We start from the raw sequence: 17,169 nt of genomic DNA, 5'->3' as shown, positions 1-17,169 counted from the left end.
CTATTTTGTTTTATTTATGGCATTTTAAGGCATGGAGACAACTTTTGCTCAGTTCGGCTTAATAATGGGAGAGAAGAGATGTCGGTAGGATAGGATGTCTCTCTAGATGCCACCAAGGAGAGCGTTAGTGGATAGTAGCATCTGGTTTCGGGAAGATGGGGATGATAGATTGTTTGGCGCAAATAAGGAAAGGAGAAAGCTTTGGAGTGATTCTAGGAGAGAAGGTGGAAAGACAGCTATTAACAAATTAATCTTATCTTGGGATTTGATTTAGAAGGACTTTCCTTAAAGGATGAGTTGCCGAAAGAAGATTTGAATATTGGGTTGGGTTTACAAACAATGAGTCATGTCTTGGAGGATGACACTATTCAAGTTGGGGAAGGGAAGAAACGACCTAGATTTACATATTTCTTTTTAAAAAAAATCAGATTCAACATCCAATAATTCTACTAATGGTGAGAAACTACAAGCCTTATAGATATCGGCGGCTGCCTAGAGGCATGCCGACCGAATACAATGAAGCTGTTATGTTGGAATATTCACGGTTTGAGGAATCCACAAAATGTTCAAAGGCTTCAACACATGTTGAAGTTATACCCTCCCCACCTCAGCTTCTTTATGGAGACAAAACTCTCAGATACTAGAATGAAGAATGTGCGTATGAAATGTGGTTTTTTATGTGGAATCGATGTAGAGGCTGATGGATCAAGGGATGGCTTAAGTCTAGGATGGAGGGAGGGTTGTTCGGTCACACTTCGAAGCTACTCAAATAATTATATTGATGTGGAGATTCAAGAACATTTAGATAGCCCAAAACGGAGATGGACTGATTTTTATGGGTCCTTATATAATCACAGTAGAAAAGGAACGTGGAATAAGCTGAAAAATCTAAGTAGATTTTGTACACTCTATTGGCTTGTGAATGGAGATTTTAATGAGATATTCTTTTTTCATGAGAGAAAGGGGGTATCCCAAAGGATGATCGAAGAATAGAAGAATTTCGTAATGTGTTGGAGAATTGTACTTTAGAGGATATCGGGTATATTGGTCCTTGGTTTACTTGGGAACATGGAAACTGGCGTGAAACTAATATAAAAGAGCGACTCGATAGAGGGGTTGCTACGACTGAATGGGAGGAACTTTTCCCAAAATTTTCCTTATGGCATCTTTCTCACTCATTCTCCGACCATTGCTTGTTGCTAATTAGAACTGATCAGAAAGAGTCGATGTGTTGCCAAAAGTCTTGTAAGTTTAAATCTTGGTGGTGTATGGAGGAATCATGTGAGGCCGAAATTCAAAGATTGTGGACATTGCATGTTGGGCCTTTACCAGAAAAATTAAGGTTTGTTATGATGGGCCTTCAAAAGTGGGAAAATACAATTTGGTATAAATGATGTGCCTTAACAAAGAGGTTGAGTCAACGTCTTGAGGAATTAAATCAAGAGGATCGAACTGATGAGGTGTTGGCTGAGATTATCAATGTCAAAATGCATTTTAACTTTGAAGCAAAAAAATAAGAACGCTTTTGGGAGCATAAAGCTAGGGCCAATTGGTTAAAATCAGGTGACAAAAACACTTATTTCTTTCCCATAAATTTGCTTCTAATAAGTGCCGTTTCAATAAAATTAGAAGCTTACAAGATGCTGATGGGCACACTGTTTCTGATTCTGCTGATATCAAGAGAGTGACCAGGAATTATTTTAATGGTTTATTCTCCTCTAAGGGTATTGATGACACAACCATTTACTATCTGGTGTTAATAAGTATGTTACCGCTAAAATGAATAACGTGTTGACAGCAGAGTTCAAATTGGAGGAGATGCAAGAGGCTCTTAAGTTTATAGGCCCAACAAAGGCTTCGGGGGAGGATGGTTTCCCTGTGCTCTTTTATCAGAAACACTGGCACATTATTGGGGGAGATGTCAACAATTTTTACTTGGATAGTTTCAATAAAGGATCATAGATGGAATTCATTAGTAAGAAGAATACTGTTTTGATTCAGAAGATTGCAACCCCACCAAATTGAAAGATTTTAGGCCAATTAGCCTTTGTACAATGCTTTACAAGATTATTGCAAAAATAGTAGTAAACCGTTTTCAAAAGATGTTGGAATTGTGTATGGATGAGGCACAAAGTGCCTTTGTACCAGGACGCCTCATTACGGATAATGTTCTTCTAGCCTATGAGGTATTTCACGCGTTTAAAAATGAAAGAATTGGAAAGAAATGGCAGATGTCTTTGAAGCTTGATATGAGTAAAGCCTACGATCGAGTAGAATGGCCTTTCATTGAGCTAATGATGAGATCAGTGGGTTTTGCGAATTCTTGGGTAAATTTCATAATAAGATGTATTAACTTAATATCCTATTCTGTTATTCTAAATGGGCAGGCTAGTGGAATTTTTAAACTGGAAAGGGGATTGAGATAAGGTGACCCTTTGAGTCCCTATTTATTCTTATTTTGCGGAGAAGAGCTTTCGACGCTAATGAAACTTGTAAATCAGGAAGGATTGATAAGGGGTGCGAATGTTTATAAAAGGAGGCCACAGATTACTCACTTAATGTTTGTAGATGATTACTTACTCTTTGAGAGAGCTACGTATAATGGTGCTAATGCTCTAAAAGGAATCCTAAGGGAGTATGAAGACATTTCTGGGCAGTGCATCAATTTTGAGAAATCCACAGCGTTTTTTAGCTCAAACACTACAAACGTGAGTAAGAAAGTGGTTTCCCAAATGATGAACATACGGATTTCTACAGTACTAGAGAAGTACCTAGGCCTACCAAACATTGTCAGTGGTGGTAAAAGAAAAGCTTACAGAGTCTTAAGGACGGGATGTGAGCAAAAATTTTTGGATCGAGTATTCGATATCTCTCACAAGGAGGCAAGTAGGTATTTATAAAATCAGTCCTCCAAGCTACGGTGGCGTTGAAGTAGTAATAAGCTTGGTACTCATTGGTGTACATGGAATCGATTATGTGAATTGAAAAGTTATGGTGGCCTAGGTTTTTGCTCTTTATCTCAATTTAATTCAGCCCTACTTGCTAAACATGTGATAGCCCGAAATAGGGCCTAATCGGAATAGTGGTTTCGTAACCACAAATCCAAAGTGAAATAGTTTTATTTTATAATTTTTTATTAGTTACTGATTGATTGAAATATTGTGTGAAAATATGGATAGAAAATTTTAATGATTTAGTGCCTAATTGAATTTTTAGGACTAAATCGAGAAAAATGCAAAGTGTGTCTAATTAGTGATTAAATGACTTCATTGAATTATTGCATGAAATTGGAAGTTTTTATGTGGCAATTAGACCATAAATTAGTGTTATGGACACAAAAGGGTAATTCTAGAAAAATATCTAAGTAATGGGTCAAGGGCATTTTTGTCCAAATTGAGAAAAAGACAAAATTCCATCTTCTTAAAAATCAGAAGCTTGCTGCCGAAAGTTTCATGTTACCATAGCTAGGGTTCTTGATTTTTCTAAGCTCAATTGTAAGTGATTTCTTGCCCCGTTTTTAATTATTTTCGAATTTTTATGCTTATTGATGCTTGAATTTCATGTTTCTACTATTTAATTTAAATGAAATTAAAGTTTAAAAATTGACCCATTCATGATATAATTGTAAATTGATTAGTGATGTTAGATAATGAATGTTTGAAGTGTTAATTACAAGTTTTACTAGATGAATTTTGATGAAAATGTTGAAAAAGGGCTAAATTGTGAAAGATGGTAAAGTGTGCATAAAATTGTGATTTTGTGAAATTGAGGGCTGTTATGAGCATGAAATATGATTTAGTGAAGTTTGAAATTTAAAAATTTAGTGAATTTTATTTTTACGAGCTTTGAGACAAAAGTGGAATTTTTGAAAAGTTATGGGGAAAAATGTAAATTTACCAAAATGTTGTGTATGAATTGTATTTGAATGGAATATTGATAAAATGTATTAAATTGTGTTAATATAGATCAAGAAAGAAGAAATAGTGGAAGTGATCGGGGAAAAGAGAAAGTTATCGACTAAATTACAAAAATAGTCGTTTCGCATCCGAGGTAAGTTACGTGTAAATAATAGTTATATTTTTATAAATTGTGAATTATATTTGATATGTGAATTAATATTCAATGTGGAAGGAAAATTATTCATGAATTATTCAAGTGTTAAAGTGTTGAAAATAAAGTGTTGTGTAAATTCCCGGTTGAACTTAGAAATAGAAGTGGATACAAGTGACATGTCACTAGAGATCAGTGTTACAGTGTTACAGTGAGTCCCGGGTGCTGGGTGATCTAGCATGTGTTGCAGACACCTGACAGCTTGTGTGAGCAGGCCCGTGGACATTTCCAGTGTTATTGATCAGTGGTAGCTTCGGCTACGTTTCAGTGGTAGCTTCGGCTACATAACAGTGGTAGCTTAGGCTACATTTCAGTGGTAGCTTCGGCTACATATCAGTGTTGCAGTTATGTGCTAAATCTCTACGTACCTGTGTATATTCCGAGTGTTCAGCGGGATTAATAATGAGTTAAAGTGAATATGAAATGAAGTGTGTATGCAGGTACATTTGAAAAGAATGAGCATAAGTGATAAAGGTTAAGTGTGAAAATGTATATGCAAGTGAATTGGTAAGATTGTGCATGTGTAAGTGATTGAAATTGCTAGGAAATGTTTTGATTAGTTATATGTTAAAAGTGTTAATTATTAAATGAGTAATTATTGTTTACATGTAACTTACTAAGCTATTAGCAGCTTACACCTTTCTTATTTTCCTTTGTTTTATAGTGATTTGAACTTGGTCGAATTGGGGATCGTCGGAGCTCGTATCACACTATCATAATCATCTCGGTATTATGTGCTTTTCAAAATGTTTAAACTATGGTATGTATAGAGTCTTAATCATTTTGGGCATGTTCAAATGATTTGGCTAAGATTAGCTATTGAAATAGTTAGTAAAAATTATGTTTTGGGTGTTATGTATGTGTAAATGGTAGCTAATACAAAGAAGCAGTTTCTTTGACAGCAGCAGTGATGTGAATGTGAAAAATCACCATAAATAGTAGAAATAGAATTAGAGAGTGAATTATATATGTAATTAAATATTATCAAGTCTTTTTTTATATAAAAGAAACGGTGTAGGCAAAGGAATTCTGTATTTTGAGATATTTGAATTTTAGTGAGACAGGGTCAGAATGGTTTTTGAAGTCCCCTGTTCTGACTTTGGAAAATCATTATAAATTGTACAGAAAGAATTATGGGTCATAATTTTTATTTATAGATTTCTTACTGAGTCTATTTTCAAAATAAACAAACGATAACCTTATATGAATTCTGTGAAATTAGATAATTTATTTTTAGTGCCAAGAGGTCAGACCTGTCGAGCTGTGAAACAGGGGATAATTTAATGAATAAACTGTACTAATTGGCTAAGTAAAAAATTCTGAAAATTTTATGGTAAGTAGGAATATGAGTCTAGTTTTAGATAAAATTTACGGATTTAAATTTTGAGTCTCGTAACTCTATTTATAATTAAATTAGTGACAGTCATGCAGGTCGATAGTTTTGTTGTGAACAGTGAATTTAATTTTAAAAGCAAATTTTTATGCTCCGAATTGGTAAGTTAAATTGGATGACATCTCGTACTCGATTTCAGCGACGGTCTCGGGTAAGGGGTGTTACAAAACAAGGATGGAGGTTGCTTAGTTATCCAGATTCATTATTAGCACGTACTTTAAAAGTAAAATATTTTCCAAATACTAGCTTTATGGAGTCAAGTTTAAGACAACTACCTTCTTATACCTGGAGAAGCATATGGGCCGCCAAGGGCATTTTGGAGGCTGGAATATGCTGGAGAATTGTTTCAAGTATTGAGGTCTCGGTGAGGGCGGATGCATGGATACCTGGAAATTAAAATCAACGAATTCAAAATCCCATACTAGATTTTTCTATTCAAAGAGTGGCAGATTTAATAGACTAGCAAACAAATAATTGGAAGGAGGATTTAATCAATTCTACCTTTGTTGTTGATGATACTCGACAGATTTTAGCCATTTATTTACCCCTTGTTCCACAGAAGGATGTTCGCGCTTGGAGTGGTGAAGCTACGGGGGAATATACGGTTCGAAGTACTTACAAATGGTTGATACATAACTATTATGGAATTTCTACTGATGGGAATTTCTACCCCTACTCTAACTTATACAAAAAGCTCTGGAATATTGATCTACCCTCCAAAATAAAAATTACAACATGGAGGATTATGAACAACTATGTGCCTACTTATACAAACCTATACTACAGGAGGTTGATGAACTCTGCGAACTGTCACCGTTGTCACAATGGTGTGGAAACAGTTGAACATGTTTTTCAAGAGTGTTTGCACAAGAAAGAGATCTGGCAACAATTAAGGTTCACACAATGTACGTAGATGCATATGACTCAAATGGCAGAATGGGTAAACAGTTTTTTTGAAAATAGTTTCATGTACCTTTGTCGATTGTTTTGCTATGGGTTGTGGGCAATCTAGACTACATGAAACAAATTGCTACATGAAGGGCAAAGTGCGACTGCAAGGGAGACAATATATTTCATCGAAAAGTATTTGGGTGAAAATATAGGGGAAAAGAGCAAAATTACAGAGCAAATCGTACCCGCTGGTGTGTGGAAGGTGCTTCAGAACCCTTTTGTCAAAATAAATTTTGATGCAGGATTTTGGAAGCAAGATAATAGATCCTGTTCAGGGATTATTATTAGAAACGACATAGGTAATATTTTTTGTTCAAAAACTATTTTGCATGCCAACATACCTTCACCATTTGCAGTAGAGACGATGGCTTGCTTCTAGGCAGTTTTGACAGGAGCTCAAATGGGTTTTCTAAATGTATAAGTCGAAGGAGATTGCTTGTTCGTGATTCATAATCAGAAAGAAATAGAGAGGAATGATGCGTCATGTGTGATTTTCCAAAACTGTGTTTTCCACCATGTACAAAATCATATAAACGGTGCTGCTTATACTTTGGCTGCAGAGGGTCTTAAAAGAAATGAAACAACTTATCTTGTGGGTGATGTTCTTGCCTATGCACTCGATGTTGTTGAAGTAAATCGACGATAACCACATCGTACAAGCCACATCTGATATTGGTTCCCCATTCTGGAATATGGGAAGGAAATAGTTGGAAGAGGAATTTTTAGGTCTTTTTAGATAAAGGAGTGTCAAGATTCTGAAGAGGCGCAATGGTTTTTGAAAGAACACATTCCAATATATTATTGAAGCAGATTGATGGGATAATACTCTAACAGGCTGCTGAAGGGTTTTGCTTTTCAGATGCTTTGGAATTGAACAATCTGCCTGGATGGTTGAGATCATTTATGTTTCTTTTAATGCTTTGTCGGTTTTCTTTTCTTCTATCAGAACTAATTTCCCTTATGTTTAGCCTGTTCATTGGGTTGGTCTTATTTATTTTGGGTTGTAATTTCTGTTTTGTTTTGTTGGGCTTGTCTTTATAGGCTTCTATTTGAATAAAATCCCAAAAATTTTATTTCAAAAAAATGGCAAAGTATTTTTTAGCAATCTTATCAGTTCAACAAGCCTCAAGTTTTGATGACTTTAGTTCTTAGTTCTTAATACAAAAGGTAGGGTCTGTTTGATTGACGGAATTGATTTTCCGGAAAATCATTTCCAACTTTTCCACCTTTTGATTGACGGAAAACATTTTCTATTTGGAAAATGAACTCCAAAACAAGGGAAAATGTGTTACATTTTAGGGAAAATGTCTTACCCTTTCAATTTCCATAAGACATTTTTCGTGCTCTCCTCTCTATCGCCTCCTTCATTCCTTCCTTCATTTCCGGTAGAAAACTGCTTCTGTTTATCGATTTTTCAGTAACTTGTTTTTTTAATTATTCAATACTTGTTTTTTTAACACAATTACAAATAATTTATTTGATATTAGTTTTTTTCAATTTATAACGATTAATATTGTAGCTTAATAATTGAGTATTATTATAAATAAATCATTGCAATATATGTAAAAATAATTTAAAACATAAAAAATTATTAATATATATTAATATGTAAAAACAACTTTTTCGAAAAATATTTTCAGAAAATCTGCCAAACAGCAGAAAATATTTTACACAGATTCAATCAAACACCAGAAAATATTTTCCAGTAAATCATTTTACATAAAAGTAAAACATTTTCCAGAAATCATTTTACGGAAAACATTTTACTGGCAATCAAACAGACTCGTAATTGTAATATATTTGCTCTCTATTGGCTACAACAATAAGCCCTAATTTTTGTGTTTTGTTTTGTATCTTTCATTTTTCAGACCACTGTCTTTACCTTGTTGATGTTCAAGGTTTATTGACATCAGTCTCAGTCTACTTTGAGACCTTTCTTAGCCTTCGGGCACTTTCGAGGACCATTCCATATTGTAATTTACTTGCTTGTATAAGATAGAACGCACTTGCTTGTATGGTTATCTCTTTATGACAACGAGTGATTCACCCATTTGGTTGTTTAAAAAAACATAAAAATAAATTTAGCTCCTAATATTTATTCATTTTGTCATTTTGATCTTTATTCTTTTTTTGAGTCATTGTAGCGCTCAACCTTTAAAATTTAGTCAAATTGTTTCTTTTTTATAAAAAAAACTGACCAAAATGCTAAAAATTTAATGATATTGACATGTCAGCTCACTTGGTATTTTATGTATACTTCACTACTAACATAGATAAATTTTCTAAAGGTTTTTATTAACTTTTTTAACAGTTTATTTTTTTAACATGGATAAATAGCATGTGAGCTGTCACGTCAACGCGAGTAAAATTTTAACAGTTTAGTTAATTTTTCCATTCAAAAGAAAGAAAATTGATTAAATTTTAGAAGTTGAGGACCAAAAGGACCCGAAAGAAGAACATGTGTCAAAATTAACAAATAAGTAAACGTTTGGACTAAATTTATCATTATATCTTAAAAATGTGTTATTTGCCGATACTTGAAATGGCTTGTAAAAAACACACAGATTTTTACGTGGAAACCCTTTTGAGAAAAAATCAAAGGAAGAGGAAAAGAAAATTTACTATGCTGAATTCGAATCATTACAAGAGGAGTAGACTATGTCTATTTATAGGCTTGTAAAGTAATATTCTAATAGGAGTGTAATAAGATTGAAACATCTCATTCTAATCAATATCAAAGGTTTAAAAAACATTATTCTAAAATAAAATAAAAAAAGTGTAGTTCTATATGGATTATATTTTTATTTTATTTTACCACTGTATTTTATTTAAATAAAGATTCGAGACACTTAATTTTAACATGACTTATTTTTATGATTATGACATCATTAATGATTAATTAATTATTTTAAAATTCTTAACCATACTTTTTAATAATATTATCTTCAAAATTCTAACCTAAATTCTTTTCTTAAAGTGTAACATTGCACAAATTTCCTTTGTTAAAGCCGACAGTGATTACTTTGCGAGTGCTTTGTCTACCAAACTTTCTATTGACTCAAGAAAGACTTGAAATTTCAATCATCAACCTAACCCACAAACAGAAAAAAGATTCTACAGTGTGGTCGAGCCACAGCCCACAGTGCAACTGGCACACGTGAATCAAGCTTGGCTTATCACCCTATGCATTTAGGCCTTTGGTCACCTTCGTCATAATTGGAGGTAGCTACACTGTTAAGCCTTTGTCTCGTGCAATGGTTAGTATTCGAGTGAATAAATATCGGAGTCAAATGATCTTATCGCAGGTAAGGATAAGTACGTAGAATTGTAGACTTAAGAAATTTAGCCAACAAAACAGCGTAACAAGACAGAAGCTTTTTGATATTCCACACTGGTTATGTTACGTTCTTTTATATGCATAGTTTCAAGCAAGAGTGAGTTCTAAAGAGACATCATTGAGGCCCTCAGTTTTGCCATGCCTCGACATTTTCTGGGAAAGTTTTGAGTTAAGCGACCGAAGAATTGAACAATCAGATGCTTGACTATGATCCCCTAAGTGAACCAATCTTTGATGATTGCATTTCCAATCTGCACCACCATGTTGTCCCACGTTTAGCTTTTCACGATTCTCCTGTAGGACCGAAACCCTTCAATTAGATCAATCTATATATGAACAAAAGGCAGGAAAGAGAAAGAGAGAGAGATCATTACTGGGATGGTGCAACTTTTGAGTAAATCCTTGAAGATTATATATGAAGTACTTGATCTTTTCTCGGATCCTTTATTTGTTAATTCCCTGTATGATAACTGGTTACGCACTTTGTTTCCATTCCTGCATATATGGAGGAAGGTCTCAATATAAACATTTTCAGAGGAAAGATTCAAAGACACCCTTTTTTTTTGGCTTCTAAGAATTAAGTGCAAATATAGCAACACTGGATATAGATATAGATATACATATACATATACATATAGATATATATACCATTGTGGCTGCCGAAAGATGGTACATGAAGGCATCCCTTCAATTCCGAGGCCTAGGTTATAGGGTCTCACTTGATCCTTAAACTGTTGATTTTGTGGGCAGTTCATCAGTTCTGATACCTTCTCGTTTCTCCTTGATGCAGTAGCTGCTTCTGTAACTTACATAACCATACATACGCATATTTCATAATAATTCAAGATATTGGCAACTGGTATTAGAAAAGTTTTATATTCCATGCACTTTAAGTTGGATAGAAGTAAATTAAAGAGCATGCACTAGTAACATATTAGTTTTCTCATGTATACCTTGTATCATCTGTTCATGCTTGGTGCTCCTATACATCTGTTCATACATGGCAAACCAAAAATTGAAAAATACAAACCCAGAATTCTTTTCAAACAATATAGATATTTGTAGTATTTGATCAAAACCTGGAGATGGCTCTTAACATGGGAGATTGTTAGTCCTTTCACATCCATTATCTGTAAAACCATCTTTGGGGTAGCCCCTATATAGTTGAAAACCATAAGGAAAAACTGAAAGGTGTTGGAAAAAGGGTTAATAAAATATTACAAGGTAGCTTACTGTCTTCTCCACCTAAGCGTTCAACTGCATGCACAAAGCATTGGTGAAGATCAGGTGTCCATCTTAAACGAGGCATTTTTGATCTAACATAAGGCCTTACGATTGGCGATTTCAAGCTTATTTCAGGCAGCTGCAGATTATCGTCCTTATGGTGGCATCGCCTCATAACTCTCATCATCGATGGTGACGGTGAATAAACGCTGATTCCACCACTGTCGTCGAGGGAAGAAGATGAAGAACAACACCCTTTAAGCCAACAACTATCAACATCAACTCTCTTCATATTGTGCCTAAGATTATCAGACAATATAAACAACGAGAAAGAGACGAGAGAGAAAAAAAGAGAGGTGGGTGTTTTAGTGAAAGTTGAAACAAAAAAGAGAATAAATACTAGTGAAGACTCTGTTGCATGGATTTTGTCTTCTTCCGCAGCTTTTCTTACACTCTTTAAGAGGCCAGTTTTAGTCTATTGGAGGTTCGATTAGAAAAAGGAAATTTGGACACGGAATTTCAGACTCACTTTCTTCATCAAAATTTAGAAAAAATAGAAAAAAAAGAAATAAAAAAAAACTTCGCAATTTGGTTCATGAAACTTGATTGATTGATTCAGGCCAAAAAGAAAATTGATTGATTGGGTGAAAAACAAGAACCCAAAATGATGAAAAGATGAAAACTTTTCTACCCAAAGTTCCTGATGATATCATGGTTTGAACTTTGAAATTGAAGTTATTCTTTTGGGTCATGTATTTCCTGACATTCATTCTTCTTCATTTTTCTTTTTCCTTTTTATTTCCAGTTGAAGAACATAAATGCAGCTGTTGACTTCATTTATTAGCCAAATTCTTAGAAATAATCTTGACTATTTTTCATTAATTGTTGTAGGAGTATCTGCAAAATTTACAGTTAAAAGTTGCAAAGAAAAAAAATTAGCAAAGGTAAACGTTATAACAAAAAAAAAAATGGTTTCACACTTTCACTACAAAACAAACAGAGACAAACGTTAAAAATAGCCCAAAGTAAAACATGGAGCCATTGACATGTAATGACCTAAGCATTTTGCTGATTTGCAGTTCCTAGAAGAAACATGTTCAATCCTCCCTCATTCCTCAAAACAGGATAGTTCCCTTTATTCCGGCCATCATCACTTTACAAAAAAATATATCTAAAATATATGCTTTTGTTGATTTCTTTCTTCAAACACTAAAACATGGACAGTTTCATATATGTAAGAACATGCCAATGTTCACACTAACCGATCGAGTGATGATTTCAACAATCAACAATAAGCCGATAACGTGTGTGGGGGTGGCTACGCAAGCTTTCTTTTTTTTCTTTTCCCAGCTGGCTTTTGTTTCTCATGCAGTGGCCACGTCCAATGCCTAAAACGTCACCATTGATGCTCACATTGTTAAGCTATGGGTGTGGTGAGCAATCTCGATTGCCAACAATGGTTGAAACTACTTCTGTCGGTTTGTGGCACCTCTAACTGGGGGTTTGAAGAATTGCAACTTAAAGGAGACGGTTTCAAATTGAGGAATATTCCTCTTGATGGAATTTGCCAGAATCATGGACAAGTGTTTCTTGATGTCGTAAGCTTTGTCTGAATCAAGGAGACTCAAAGTCTAAAGCAGAGGTTTCAATTATTCGATAAGGGACGATTAATTTATCATAATATATATAAATTGAATGCCAATCCTGTTATCATAAAAACAACAAAGTTGTTCTAGGAACACAAGGCCAAGAAAGAAATTGGTTCAAAAAGCTCAAGTTGACCTCTAATAATCCGCAATTAACAATCTAATTTTGCTCTTCATATTTCCAAGCTTGCGACATGTCACCCTCTCGTGACATTATTATTCTTGTTAGCTAATTCAGAAAGGCCTTGTATGGCGACCTCTAGCCCGGCCACAGAGAAGGGCGTTCTTCGGGATTGGTAATTCATCTCTCCATGAATTTGCAGGGGAGTAAACCCTGAGATAACACTGCTGGCCTAAATATTGCCTGGCCCAGTTCTCGGACCGTATATTCCACATTCCCACGTTGTCTAAAGCCATGTAGATTGCAGTCCATGACCTGGGATACACCTGCATTTGCTCCAAAAAATATCTAGACTTAGAACTGGTGCTCCTACAATCTCTATAATTGATCACATCTCATGCGCATTGACGGAATAACAGCAATACCTGAGTGGTGCAGCGGGCTACCGTGTCTCTCAAATTGTAGCTTGATCGACTAGCAGGTGTCCATTGACCTCCATTCATCCTGATCAACCAACATTTTAAACACGTGAATCGGATCCTTACATAGAAAATCGAACCTAGAGCATTAGTATTGAAAACCTTACCCTACAACAAAGAAGGAATAGCCATCAATATGCCATGACTGCACAGTGTCCTCCCAATTTTGAAATACAATCTCAACATATTCTCGGAAGTTGGCTGCCATGACAGAGGTCTGAAAGTAGGCATTATTTCCTGAAGGGGGCCAAGTAGGAATGCTTCCAAGATTGAAGACTCCGGGAATCTTGAAGTAATCTGCAATTTTTAATGGAGTATCCGCTGGAACATATGAGACACCATTGACAGCATACCTCTGCTTTCCATTAATATAAGGTGCAGAGTTTGAGAGCATGATAGTGCGGCTTGGAGTGATCAATCCATAATGGTAAGAGCCTTGGGATTAGGTCTAGGTCCACTAGCTGTTAGGTTCCAACTGGTAGAAGAAAAACTATCAGCTTGATAGCCACTTTTAAATGGTTTCAATTATTAGCTTCTGAAAAGAGTTCCATAAGATAAGTACCGTATCGATCTGGCCTGCATGACTGATGGAGCAATTTGTATAGTGGGAGCCCCAGGCACTGGACCAGAAACTCCCCTTTTCGAATTGCTGTAGTGAAGAACGGCAGTTGTTGTGAGCACACGACGAGTGAAGCGTGTAGAGGCAACAACATAGTAATCCTGTGGAATCTGATCAGCAGTTACCAAGAAAGAACATGACTGCCCAAGATGGATATCGAAAGAAGTGTAGGTGTTCTGAAGCGTATGTGATCCTTCAACTTCTATCAGTTTCAGGTTGTGCCCCTGGATCCTGAAGTTAATTGAAGTTGTGAGCCCAACATTCGATACCCTAAACCGGTATGTCCTACCTGAGTTCAAAAACAATGTCCCATGTCACAAACAACTCGCATTGCGTAAAATTTAAAAGCTAAGGTTAAGCGAGAATGGCCTAAACATATCCATGAACTGCATAAAACAGTATTGATCAGGTTTATTGAACAAACAACAGATTCGAGCAACGGATGGGACAGAGACTAGCAAGTTGGCTATTGCTCACCTGGATCAACAGTGAATGTGTATCCATTCCACCCTCGACCATTGATGAGAAGTCCATCGGGGAAGGGAAGGTTATGACCACTGTCCAAGAGACGTCTCAATACCTTAAGAAACAATGAGGGATTAGTCGGTGTGTAGAACATTGATTACAGCTCCAGCCCCCTACTTATATGGTATATCATGTTATTATAACAGATGCAGAAACAGAATTCTTACATAGTGATTTGTCTTATACCAGTCCCCAGCCAGTACAGTGAAATCCCCAGCAGGACTAGGGAAAGGTACAGGGATCTTGGGGCGGCTCCAGATTCTGATAGCACCGTACCCGCCGGCAGCCTTATGGAATAAAAGTGATGGGAAGTAGTAAAAGCTACCAATCTGATCTTTCACTTGGAGAACGTAAGTGAAGTTTTTCCCTGGTCGAATTGGACAGTTTGTGCCAGAAACTCCATCCTGCCATGAGTTCCTCCTTTGCTGCACACCGTTCCTGCAGACCCAAAAAACAGGAGATGACTGTCAAATTTCACATCAATTGCGACATCCAAAAGCCGTTTCAATTTATTTCATAAACATTTAAGTACATGCATACCAAACAGGTAGATAATGGATAATTGGATCAGTCACTAATAAGTACAACATAAACTATGGAAAGTACAAAATAAACCTTTTGAATGATCAATAATATGCAAAGTTCCCAAGCTTTATTAAAGTAATTTGTATAATTCACAGCTTTAATTAAAACTAGGCCTAAACCCGAGGTCTGATACCGTCCTGGTAAACATAATTAAGGACACATCTTTTATTATTCTATAGGCAAGCACATGCATTTAAATAATTTACTGCAACCAGCTCTGCCGTAACTAGGCAGACATTGTTAATTATTTTTATTCATCTTTTAATATTTTAAACATGAATCTCCACAGATGTTAGATGCAGCAGATGCACTAACTGAATTATCATAAAACTATTAACCCATTGAGTCCATGAAAGAGTTATTCGTTATAAAACTTGGATTTAATAATCATTTAACCATGAAAATGAACCATATTGTTAGGGTCTTTCCAAGATAGTAGGGGCGTAACTAAGAGGCCGGTCCCTAAAATGGAAAATTTTTCATTTAGAGCCTTTACAATTTTTAAAATTTTAAATTAGTAAACATAAAATTGCACTTTGCCCCTCTTAAAAATAAAAAATTTGATTTAATCATTTAAAAGTTATAAAGATATAGGCTATTAAAATGGTTAAATTGCATTTTTACTATCGTAAAAATGACAATTTAATTTCGAACCCTAAAATTTTGTTCTGATTCTGCCCCTGCAAGATAGTCTATGAAATAAGAACCAACAAATTGAGAAGTATAAAGGATCAAGGATAAAAACTAGGGATATACTCACGTACCAAATTGAGAAGTAGCTTATAAGGTTTTCCTTGTTATCAAATTTAGCATTAGTTGAGATCTTACTAAAAATAGTAGTCATAAATGCAAATGTCTACCGATGGAAAAATTGTCTACTGTTCAAGCATTTACCTTCAGATCTAAGAAACTCAAAAACTTTCCCACTAAGCTGTAGTTATCTAACTATATACAATGATGAAACCAAAAGAGCACACATTATCTTAAAATGAAAGCTGCATTTTGAGCTAATGCTAAGCTTTCAAGATTTTATATGTACTTTCCTTTGTTCTTTTCTACTTTAACCTTGTCTTCCGAACCAACATTAAGTAAATGATGAACAAAAAGTAAGCATAAATAAAGGAATGTTAGCATGATTACCAAGAGATAAGGAATGGTTCATTTAAGTAGTTATAAACACTGATAATCAAGTTGTCATTAGTAACTGCATCGATATGAGGCCCTGGAAACTGCCCATTTATTAAGATCCCCTGCAATACAGTTTTTCCACATTCCAATCCATTACTCAAACACTTGCTAAACTAGTAGCTTTTAGAAACCAAAAAAAGAAGCCCAGAAAAGAAGAAAGAAAGTACCTGTTGCTTAACTCCAAGAGGGTAAATATCACCGTAGGTGACTTTCCAAGTGATATAACGATAAGGGTTTTCTCCATTAACGCCGAGGAACAAAATGCAAGCAATGAAGCAACAAAGGATAAGCTTGCTGTCTCCCATTTTGTTGACTTCGTTTACTTACTTTAGGATACAAAAGAAAAACAGGAAAAAAACAGGAATCCTGTTTTTGCAAAGTGTTAGATAAAACACAGATCTATAAAAAGTTTAAGGCACCATTGTTGTATCCTTTTTAAATCTTTCTTTCCCTCAGTTTATTCGGGGTTATTAGAATGAGTATGGAGGCAAAAGCAGAGGTCTGTTTTGTATGCAAGTGAAAAAAAGCGTTTTTTTTATAAGATCACATTGCATAATAGCTGTCAATGGGTTCCAATTGAATGCAATTGAATCTAGTGAGAAGCGGTGGTCCCAGCTTAATCATGTCCCTATTTAGCATCACATGGGTCGAGTTCATATGGTGGGACCGTCAGTAGCCGCTTGATATTAGCCCCTTCAGAACTGATAAAACGAGCTTGTGATATATGGAACATTGTTAGTAAAGGCTGTCAAGTCTAAGCAACAAGACAGGAATCAACCCCAATCACGTGCAAAGCTTGGACTTGCCTAAGTTCATGTGCCCATTGTCCGAATTTGGTAGCGAACAAGACTGTTGTGTTTTGATACTGATGCCGTCTTCCATTTTCCATTGCAATGGCACCATTAACAGACTGGAGAAAATGGTCAAAGAAAGAACCATTATTAGATTAAAGAACTTTCATGTTTAGATTACTTCGTGCAATACTCTGTGA

The 17,169-nt window shown here is 35.3% G+C and overlaps 2 protein-coding genes across 3 annotated transcripts; both read right to left on the bottom strand.

Moving 5' to 3' along the window:
- Positions 1 to 9,829: 9,829 nt before the first annotated feature.
- On the bottom strand, positions 9,830 to 11,407 carry LOC107900229 (myb family transcription factor MPH1). Of its 2 annotated transcripts, none has more exons than XM_016825918.2 (6): positions 11,025 to 11,407; positions 10,871 to 10,947; positions 10,745 to 10,781; positions 10,440 to 10,590; positions 10,166 to 10,286; positions 9,830 to 10,085 (listed from the first exon to the last, which is right to left on the bottom strand). In XM_016825918.2, the coding sequence occupies exons 1-6, from the start codon at positions 11,305 to 11,307 to the stop codon at positions 9,879 to 9,881; spliced, it is 876 nt and encodes a 291-aa protein (XP_016681407.1). In that variant the 5' UTR covers positions 11,308 to 11,407; the 3' UTR covers positions 9,830 to 9,878. The 2 variants fall into 2 exon arrangements, with proteins under 2 accessions (XP_016681407.1, XP_016681405.1); XM_016825916.2 differs by having other exon boundaries at positions 10,440 to 10,596; positions 11,025 to 11,400.
- Positions 11,408 to 12,702: 1,295 nt separating this feature from the next.
- Positions 12,703 to 16,736, bottom strand: LOC107900589 (L-ascorbate oxidase homolog). The gene is given in 9 exon segments (XM_016826245.2): positions 12,703 to 13,108; positions 13,208 to 13,286; positions 13,369 to 13,699; positions 13,702 to 13,736; positions 13,824 to 14,169; positions 14,358 to 14,460; positions 14,573 to 14,843; positions 16,131 to 16,240; positions 16,346 to 16,736. Coding segments are annotated over 9 exon segments (1,626 nt in total). The 5' UTR covers positions 16,484 to 16,736; the 3' UTR covers positions 12,703 to 12,895.
- Positions 16,737 to 17,169: the final 433 nt, after the last annotated feature.

Source organism: Gossypium hirsutum, chromosome D06 (assembly GCF_007990345.1).
Source record: "Gossypium hirsutum isolate 1008001.06 chromosome D06, Gossypium_hirsutum_v2.1, whole genome shotgun sequence".
Taxonomy (NCBI): Eukaryota; Viridiplantae; Streptophyta; class Magnoliopsida; order Malvales; family Malvaceae; genus Gossypium; species Gossypium hirsutum.
The sequence above is the reverse complement of the archived record's forward strand: the minus strand, read 5'-3'. Positions and strand labels throughout refer to the sequence as shown.